Raw genomic sequence first — 10,004 nt, 5'->3', positions numbered from 1 at the left:
ATGAGAAACAAGCATAAAAAAGCCAAGAAAACAAATGACGTCCTATATGAAAGCCATTCAAGCTATTTTATACACCGCTTACTGAGGGATTTACTTTTTAGGGTATGCATCAGTTCACATCATCTAAACACCTTTTACACAGATGAACCAACCAGTGAAATGAACACCACATTGTTGGTCTGCTTTGTGTCCATGTGTTTACCATCAGCAATGAATAAAACTGCAGTTTTCACTTCATGTGCAGGTGTTGGTTGGCAAAAAAAAGGAACAAAGATAAAAGATAGGAAAAAGTGACTCACAGAAATAAATTAAATTCATGTGAAAATCAGCCACGTGTCTGTTGGAATTCTTTACTTACATAAAAGGTGAATATGGAGGTGGTTGATATGCAGTGAGGTGTCAGGGCTTTCAGCTCACACATTTAATTTCCATCCAAATCTGTAAACCATGAAACTATGCTTCTCCAAAATCCTATTTAATACTTCATTCACTAACACCAGCAAGTACACATTAATTTTTAAGGGAAAACATGACTTTTTGAAGACCAGCATGTGTCGACACATGTGATCTATAGGTACATTTTTGCTCATCTGGGTCTGAGCAAACAAAATTAACAAATATATTTTAACTTGTACAGACCATCAGATGGATGGGTTTCACCTCACGATAATGCTTGATCCAGGATTAAATAGTGTGGGGGCACAGGGGTCAAATAAAGGTGGTATAACAGCCTTTTGAGATACAAACTTGTTAGACACTTGTGAAAAGCCTTACACCATTTTACTCAACTCCAATCAATCATAAAACTAGTGGTGAAACGGTTATTAAATCAGTCAGTTATCAGAAGTCATTTAAGCAAAAGTTGTTTTTTTGTTTTTAATCGGAAACAACTACTAATTTGAAGCCATCACCTTTGGCTCGGGGAAGATTAGATTAAGCAATTAAGACCAAGTCAATTGATCAAAAACAAAATGTAGAAGTTGCAGCTCAGGACAAAAACTTTCTGCTTGAACTTCTTGAATGTTCCTCTATTGCGCTAGACAGTCTTACCTTTTTTGATTGTTTTTCCACTGGTGTGCAGTGTTTAAAATGAGCAGGACATAATGTAACACAGCATGAAAATGAAAACAATTAAGTGCCTCTGATCAAACCTTCATGTCTACTACTGTAATTACCCAACGTTGTAGTTTGTTTTTCATTCTGTGCAATGAACTGATGGTGGCAACGTTTTGTCCTCAGTATTTTTCAAGCATGTTCTACTAACTTATCCAAGAGTTTGGTCTTTGCTAAACAAGAGCCGCTTGAGTTCAGGGGGTTTAATTTAATTTCTCTCAGTTGACTCAGGGATTTAAACTGGTGTCCTCTGGTTTCAAGATAAGATAAGCCACTGTGACTTTCAGGCTACACAGAAATGTCAATCTGTTGAAAGACCGCTGAAAATTGCAAACTCAGCACGAGCACAAATCCCTGAGTCGGGACTTTCACCTCGTGACTGGATTCTCCTGAACAGAGAATTGCTCTTAGAAGATCTCTTATCACTGTGTGAACTCAGTAATGTTATATCCGTCCTTGATTTAATTTAAAGAAAGGCTTTTTACTATAAAGTAAAATAGAGTGGAACTGGCTGACAGAAAATTGATTAGCAAGTAATCTGATAATCAATTAATGTTTTAGTCATTTAGGAAAGAAGAAATGCCAAACATTTCTCAAATGAAAGATGCCTTTCTTTGTCATATGATTGTTAACGGAATACTTTTTTATACTTTATTAGTAGATTTTTACTGACTCAAGCGAAACTAGACCTGATACAATGAATTACCTGAAGAATCTGAGTATTTTTTTAATCCAAATGCTGAATCTCACTTTTTCCAACTTCTCAAATGCGAACAGTTGCTTTCCTTTGTCTTCTCTGATATAAAAGTGAATATTTGGGGGTTTCAGACTGTTGGACAAAACAACCAATTTAAATAATGTCAACTTGTGCTTTGGGATATTGTGATGGCCATTTTTGTTAACCATTTACTGACCTTTATTGGACCTAATAACAGACAGCTAGATCAGTAGTGAAAATAAATACATTTTTCCCAAATATTTTCAAGTAAAAACACACACAGACTCAAAGATGAGCAAGGAGTTGTTGCATCTTTTAGAACTTTTCATTTCTCTCCATGGTGTGGTGTACATCACATCTTTACAGTACATTCTCATCCTCATACAGCTCTCTCTCTCGCTCTCTCAATCTACCACAGACACCACCCCCATCCAACCCCTCCCTCCCTAAATAAATATTACACCCTTTTGTCATCCACGGATGGCCACGCACAGCATGGTCAACATGCTTCTGTAGCCGCCATTTTCAATGAAACACACACAGACAGAGAGAGAGAGACAGAGAGAGAGAGAGTGGGGCTAAGGGGAAGAGCACATAAAGGAAAGAGAGGAAGAGTGGGTTTGAGTGATGAGAAGAAGAAAAACAAAAACAAAGAGGGAGAACAGATGGGTGAAATGTTTTCACATCATCAGAAGAGGCCTGAATCCAGTGGATGGAGAGGACTGGCAAAATAAGCAACAAATAAAGACGACAAAATAATAAAGATAGAAAATGAAAGAAAAAAAAAAAAGAACTGAATAAAAACAGTGAGTCAAATTAATCTTACAAACACACAAAAAAAAACAATACTGAGGAAACCGATTCCCTTTTTCTTCACACAAGCCTGGTTGGTCCTTTTGTTTTGAAACACCGGCCCAGTTGGACAACGAAGTAGCTGACTGTTCTGATATTTAGGTTTCTACCCGATCAAGTCTACGGTAAATCCTAAACTGTTAAAGTCTGGCTCTGTGATACAAAGAGTGAGCAACCAAACGTGAAAGAGAAATCTCCAAAAACAAACTCTTGAAACGCTAATATGAAAATTTAACATCTGAAAATGTAACATTGAGGACGCCTCATGAACACACACGCACGCATCTGTCAAGTCTTTCTTGCTTGATTTTTTCACTGCCTCTACACACGCACAACACATTATTATTATCATTATTATTATATACTACTTTGAAACATTCAAAAAGTACTAGAATCACAATTGTCGTTATTGCTGTGACAGTAATGCTTCTCGTGTTGCTCCTCTTGGTCCGCACTGCAACAGCAATTCAGAGCACAAAACACCCACCCAATGACTTCTTAAGGAGCAGGACAGGACTTCAGATCAAAAGTCATTGGTAATAATAAATACTGTAACAGTCAGATGCAGCTTGCTGTCTTAACAACCAACCCAAGACAGGAATTTTGAAAAAAGATAAAACCCAGGCAGGACTGGGAGGAGTGGGAGGGTGTTTATCTTCCAATGTATAATTTATATCTAAAAATAAGGGTGAAAACTAAAGTGTCTGGGGTTGTAATGTCCCTCATCCCCTTTCGTAGAGGATTGACGGGGGCTCAACTCTGACATGGACGAACAAATCCCTGTCAGATCAGAAAGAGCGAGAGAGGCGCCCTGCTGGGGACGGCACTCTCCCCTCTCCTTCTGGGTGTTTGTCTCATCCACACAGCAGGTGGTGTCCCCCCCCCCCATTTTGTTTCAGCAGGCGTTCACTGGAGGCAAAAGGTATCTAACTGTTCCCAGGACTAAGTGGAAGAGCGACCACTTTCCACAATCATTGATCCCTTCCCATTGCACCTATAAAATGTTGCCTGTCAGAAGAAGAGCTGAAGTCTGTGATAGTCATATAATGGGGGTGGGGTTCTGAAAATTAAGGAGGTCAAGTTATTCTGAAACACAGTTGGCCATTTTGAAATGTCTATGATTCTTGTGGAGTGGATGGTCTGAATCGGCCCACCAGTGGCCTGTTTTCATACACTAAATATAGAGGAACTGTAGGTAAATTATTGCTGTGGTCCTGATAGCTTCCAGTCTGAATGAGTTCATTGAAGTTATTACTGGTTGAGGCTGAAGGCGAACGTGGCCATTTCAAGTCAGTCAGGCGAGGAGAGTTGTAGGTAATCCCGTAGGTAGGTAGTCACCCCTACATGTCCCATTCCTGGTTTTCGATTTGGAAATGAGGGAGTAGCATATTGTGTCCTGATCCAAGTTGACCAGGCCCCTCTTTTCTACCAGAGATGTGAGACAGTCACAGGTGGGGGGTGCTGACCAGAAGAGGCAGGGCTCAGGCGTCAGTCAGGGACTCTGTGAGGGTGTCATCGGTTGGGTCCTGCTGTACCTCCGGGACCACGATGCCCCGGTGGAGCTTTTCTAAAGACTGCTTCATCTGGGAGATTAACATGGATGGGGTGGTGAGACAGAGAGGTCAGGTCAGATATACTGGATTATATAATGCAGAGAGAATGTATCACATTATGACCACAAGCAATTGCATGAGATTTCTTTCTAACTGGTTCCTGCAGACGTGCACTACCAGCATTTAACTTCACAGTAAACACACACACACACACCTACCTGGTCGAGAAGTGTGACCGAGGACTGCAGGATCTGCTGCCACTTGCTGAGCTGAGCCTGGTGAAACTGCCTCTGAAGCTGCAAGACCTGAGCCCACTCTCCAGCTGTCTGAGGCAAAGGACTGAGGAGAGGAAAAAAAGAGGAGAGGAGAAAGGGGTGGAGGAGGAAAAAGGATAAGAAGACAAGTGCAGGGTCAGTAAAATGGCCAGTAGTATGGTCGTATTTTTTAAACCTGCAATTTGGGATTTTGTGAACCACCAGGGGCAGCAGAAACAAGCTGTAAAATCTCTTTACACATCCAGCACATATGGAGCAACATTAGTGGATGGGGATAAGACCCGGTTCCAAAATTTCTCAAAACCCGAAAATCAATATGGTCTGAGCTTATCAATACTGCTATCGAGACTAGTGGGTCCTATAATGTAGTTATGTCTCGAGCGTCAAATCTGAATTATCTTGAAACACAATGGATAAGAAAACTAATGTTTATTTATTGTTGGCACCGAAACTTGGTATTAAAACAGGCCTGGGACTGTTTATCAGGCTGCAGCCTCTGCTGCTCTCTGTCGCGCACACACACACACACACACACACACACACACACAGAGCGCCCTGCAGAGAGAGACGCAGACGCCGCTCTGTCGCTGTGGAGACGGTGAAGTTAAATTAGCTCCAAACTACGAGTTGCCAACAGCTCCGCTCGTTATGTGCAATAAAACCTTCACGAGTAAGAAGACAATACTTTATCAGTACACCTGTCTGTAAGGTAAACATGTAGAAAGGGTTCATTTAGTCTGCTCTGTCCTCAGTCTGTCATCCTGCATGTTTTATACAAGCACAGCTAATGTTAGCTTGGCAATTAGCAAATGTTACAAACAAGTTGTCTGTCTGTAGCATAAACTGTCTTAAAATGTGGTTATAATAATCAACCGCTTATAAATGTGATGACCATAAGCAGTTTCCACTGCATTTACTTCACAAAAAGCAAGAGATGATTTGTTGCTATGCAGTAACTTAAAACTGTGAGGGATATTTCACACCTCAGATCCCACAAGAAGAACCTTACGCCAATTAACACCATAATAGAGTCTCTATTTGTATGAAAAACAGCGTGGTTTGTTTACCTGTCAGCAACAGAGTAGGAGTGCCATGTCTCCAGTGTATGGGCCGCCCTTTCCAGAGCGTACAGCTTGTAGAACAGCAGCATGTTGAGAGCCACCAGCACCACCAGACTGAAAGGAACAGAGAGAGAATTGTCTTAATTTACTGACTGGTGTGAAAAGAGAACATCAGTAGGACATCAACAGTAAAATGCTAATACTCATCGCAAAAAACAAACAAACAATAGGCACAAATCCTTCAGTGTTTGTCACACAACCCAGCACCTATTCAAAACACGATGCAAGTTTATTGCAGGAAAAATCCACCCTGACACAAATGTCAGTGATGTAAACAACTATTACTGTTTAACTATTTCTGTGCAGATTTTTTGCTCCTATTGATAACTGCTCAAAAGTAGAAGACATGCAATATTTCCAGTTTAATGCCTGAAAAAGGACTAGTGTTGTCAATAATCACACATTACTGACATGCAGCAATTTCTCCGTTGGGGGTAGCTACCATAGACCAGAATGCAATGCAGCCACAAACCATGTGTGTTGAGGAAAGGCTGCTAACCCTTTTCTTGCTCTGCTATAGCTGCCCATTTCAGCGTCGTCACGTTCAGCCCACAGATGAAAACTAGTCACGTCCTATTCTTTAAAAAGGTTGTTGAAAGTCACTCTGGGAAATGTAGGAGATGTTTAACTGAACAGGTAGTACATAAATCAGGTAGAGGAAAAGTATGCTGACCAAAAACACTTTCCCTTACTCTACACAACAGCATGATGGTGCTTCCACACCAAAGCTGTTCGACTGAGTTCATACAAACTCTGGTTCATTTGCCCAGTTTGTGACAACTGTCAATCAAACTCTGGTGCTAACAACCAGATGGTGAATGAAATGAATGAAAAGGAGGGTCCAATTACAAGTGGACCACAGGATTTTATGACAGCAGATATCTGGTCATGAACTGTCAATAAAGCGATCTATATTTATGTAAATAACAATGGTAATACAGATGTGCATCAGCTCATCAGTGTGGGGATTTTCCCTGAACAATCAGAAGGTAAAAAGGATTAAAACAGACCTATGTTGAACTTTGGCTCACCCTCATTTAAAATGACATGTAGTGACCACACAGTAACTGTCCTCAATATTGTTAAATGAGTTGCAGTCTCGATTAATAATGCTCATGATGAGTTATTTCTTCGTAAACTCTAAAGATGATAAATGAAAACTATTAGACACAGTAAAGTGCTGCATGACTCAGTCAGTCGATGGAATCTGTTTCGTTTCTCAGTGCGAACATGAAGCAGATCAGAACTAAAAGAGGCAACAATTAAATATGTTTCTTGTTCCGGACCAAAGAAACTGAACTACAAGTGTGAAAAGGTGCTTTTGGATGAAATACAAAAGCAAAATGGCAGCATGAACGCATATAGTGGCACACGTACATACATGGAGTTGGTGTGTGTGTCGTTAGCAAACCTCTGTCAAGTCCTTTTTGTTAAAAACAAATTACTTAAAAATCCCTCAGGCAGTTGAATTTGTGTTAAAAATACAAAGGGTGGATTTTTCCTGTATCATTTACATAGTTCTTTTTTTATGTAGCCAGTGGTATAAAATCAAAGCCTCTCATACGAACCTGATACAGATCCTATGCTCAAGAAGTATTGCAGAAAGGAAGGGAAAAGAAGAGAAATGGCAAAAAAAGGCATTGTGAGGCTGTTAGTATGCAGAAGAAAGTGTCTGAATGAGGGAGCATTCAGACAGAATAGAACCAAGACAGCAGGAAGCAAATATAATTAGATATACAATCAAACCGTGGATTTGATCAGGAAAGAACCACTAAAATCCATCTATATTACACAAAATAGGAAAGGACTTACTGTATTACTAAGAAGGAGGTCCACATGCAATGACACACAGCTGCTTCTCTGTGTAGACTGCACTAAAATCCATTTTATAATTGCACACTCAGAAAATCCTTTTCTTACATAACATCTCACAACCACTCTCTATTTAGAGAAAGTCTATTTATCTTCGTTAATGAGTAACTCATTGTTTGTGAGATGACTAGTGAACATAACACAAGATTCATATGATCAGCGTGCAGTAAAAGATAAAACATGCCGCAAATGATCTTGAGTAAAAATAGCCCGAAGGGAAGCTGAAAACAGGGATTCAGAAAGTCAGCGGTTATTCATGGACACAATGCCACAAACACGCAGCACAAGCACACTTTAACTTACATGAAGCTGACGATGAGGAGGATAGTGGATATACTGTTGGGTCCTCCACCACGTGAGCGCTCTCCCAGCTTGATATACGGAGCACCTAAAAAAAAAATGAATAAAAATAAAAGGCTAAACTTTTTCAGTGATCAAGGTTCCCACCGTGTAAATTTCTAACAGAGGTTATCAAAATTAGAATGTTTACAGCCACTAAAAATACTATCGTTTCAGTTCATAAACAGCAAAAAGATCCCAGTAAAATGTTCAGTGACCGAAGGCTGATGTTTCTGTCATGTAGCTCCAAAGAGAACCACCAGAGGGTTCTATGGCACAGAAGATGGATTCAGGCTTTCTGTCAATGATCCCGTCACGTCGGTGGCAAGGATTGGAATTCCAGCAGCAACTCAAAACATTTCTACAACTGCATCCTGGCGGACTTACTGGTGTCTCTCCTGTCCCTGTCCTCTCCGACTCCTCTGTCCCCTCGGTCTCCTGTGCCCATGCCTCCTCCCTCCCTCTCTCTCTCCTTCTCGCCCTGCCGCCGAGAGCAAGCACGTTTGCGGCGGCGCAGGGCCGGCGGGGTCTTGGCAGCGTCGGCCCCCACCGCTTCACCTGTGGTTACCACGGAAACGTCAGTCTGCAATAGCGTCTCCAGCTTGCACACCTCATTCTCTGCATTTGGGGGGAAAGTAAAGAGACGGGGTAATTAAAGTACAATCCAGGAGGGTAAGGTGGAGGAACAGAGACAGGGACAGACGGGCCAATCAGAATACACCAACTAAATTGTGCCAGAAGCACTTAAGTATCAAAACCTGTAACAACCAAACACTGGTACTGAATACGTGGTATTTTATCCTTTGACCAGACATCATTTAAGAAACATTTTAGATGAATTATGTGTGCATATTATGTGGGAAAAGTAGTGACATGTTAGGACACATTAAAAAATGTTTTTCAAATGTTTGACGCCTGGACACAAGATGTCTCCTACTTCAGTAAAAAGTCCATTCTCAGTGTACGTGCGCCGACTGTTTCAAATTTCAACATCACACTTGCATAAATTGCATATTGGATCACAAGTGGTTTCCTAACAAGTTCTGATTTCAAAGTCGTAGGTACATGTATTAACTCAGATTGAAGATGAGCACAGATAAACCCTCCTCCTTCAACAGATGAATGTCAACACAGCCTTCTAACATCAAACTCGCACATACATGATTCTGCACAGTGAAGCACAAACAAGGTAACAATAAGCAAACTACATTTTCTTTTGCTAAATACAAAGCAAGCCATTGAAAAAAAATGTTTTGTATAGATGGTGAAAATCATTCCTTCATCTAAAAACAAAGAACTAAGAGTCACTCTCAAAAGCATTATTAACAGATACATGATGCTGGCAAATATATTGAGGCTAAAACACACAAATAGGACAATAGTAGCCCTCTTGTGTTATATGATCTGCAACATGAAACTGTGCATTTGGGCTTTCATATCAAATATTCCCTGCTCATGCAGTTTCACTTTGCTTTTGTTTGGTTATGCACAAAAGAGAAAATTGCCTGAATAGGTCAATTTGGTTTCCACAGACACACAGAGATACACTGGACTTGGCCAACCACGTGACTCACCCATGTGTCTGTAATACTCTTCAATGCCGCTCCAGGTGTTCTTTTCAATCAATGCTTTCACCAGGCTCCACGGCTGCTTCCTGTAGCAGATGTCTGAGGAAACTCTGGGAAGAGAAAAGGCAAACAAATCCTGTTTAAAACATACATTGACAGACAATTTAATAAAAGTTTTCACGTCACATCACATTCCAGGGAAAACGCTCCCTTGGAGGGCAAAAAAGACGTTATTTTCCGCTGCCTGCCAACCAATAAGCAAGTGATACACTGTTACTTTGAGTTTGTTACTTTTGCATTGCCAAAATGTTCCCACAAGGTTCCCGACACTTTGCATTCATATATTTATATATATTTCATATATTTCTTTTTCTTAAGTTGAAAGGTGTTCCAAATAAAATTTGACTGTTTTTCAGGCGTCTCTACGGGGAGTCATGGTGTGAGCCGCTATGTTGGTCTGTTGTTTTGCCGTCCAGGTCACCGCGCATGTCACGTGACTGAAAACTATGAATATTGATCTAAAATTAATCAGAACAGTTCTCAGTTAATTATATCATACATTTCCGATGACTTTGAACCTGAGCCTCATAACG

The 10,004-nt window shown here is 40.5% G+C and overlaps 1 protein-coding gene across 5 annotated transcripts in view; it reads right to left on the bottom strand.

The window, feature by feature from the left end:
• Positions 1 to 1,991: 1,991 nt before the first annotated feature.
• Positions 1,992 to 10,004, bottom strand: part of gramd1a (GRAM domain containing 1A) — a 32,122-nt gene continuing 24,109 nt past the window's right edge. For all 5 annotated transcript variants that reach the window (XM_038710770.1, XM_038710772.1, XM_038710773.1 and 2 more), the window contains 6 exons: positions 9,418 to 9,521; positions 8,231 to 8,461; positions 7,808 to 7,892; positions 5,579 to 5,686; positions 4,455 to 4,575; positions 1,992 to 4,266 (listed from right to left, as the gene is read on the bottom strand). In XM_038710770.1, the coding sequence (XP_038566698.1) occupies positions 4,165 to 4,266; positions 4,455 to 4,575; positions 5,579 to 5,686; positions 7,808 to 7,892; positions 8,231 to 8,461; positions 9,418 to 9,521 (751 nt within the window). In that variant the 3' untranslated portion in view covers positions 1,992 to 4,164. The remainder of the gene's footprint in view (positions 4,267 to 4,454; positions 4,576 to 5,578; positions 5,687 to 7,807; positions 7,893 to 8,230; positions 8,462 to 9,417; positions 9,522 to 10,004) is intronic.

This window comes from Micropterus salmoides, unplaced genomic scaffold, assembly GCF_014851395.1.
Source record: "Micropterus salmoides isolate LMB-PRFRI ecotype aquatic unplaced genomic scaffold, ASM1485139v1 Ms_hic_scaffold_11, whole genome shotgun sequence".
Lineage (NCBI taxonomy): Eukaryota > Metazoa > Chordata > Actinopteri > Centrarchiformes > Centrarchidae > Micropterus > Micropterus salmoides.
The sequence above is the reverse complement of the archived record's forward strand: the minus strand, read 5'-3'. Positions and strand labels throughout refer to the sequence as shown.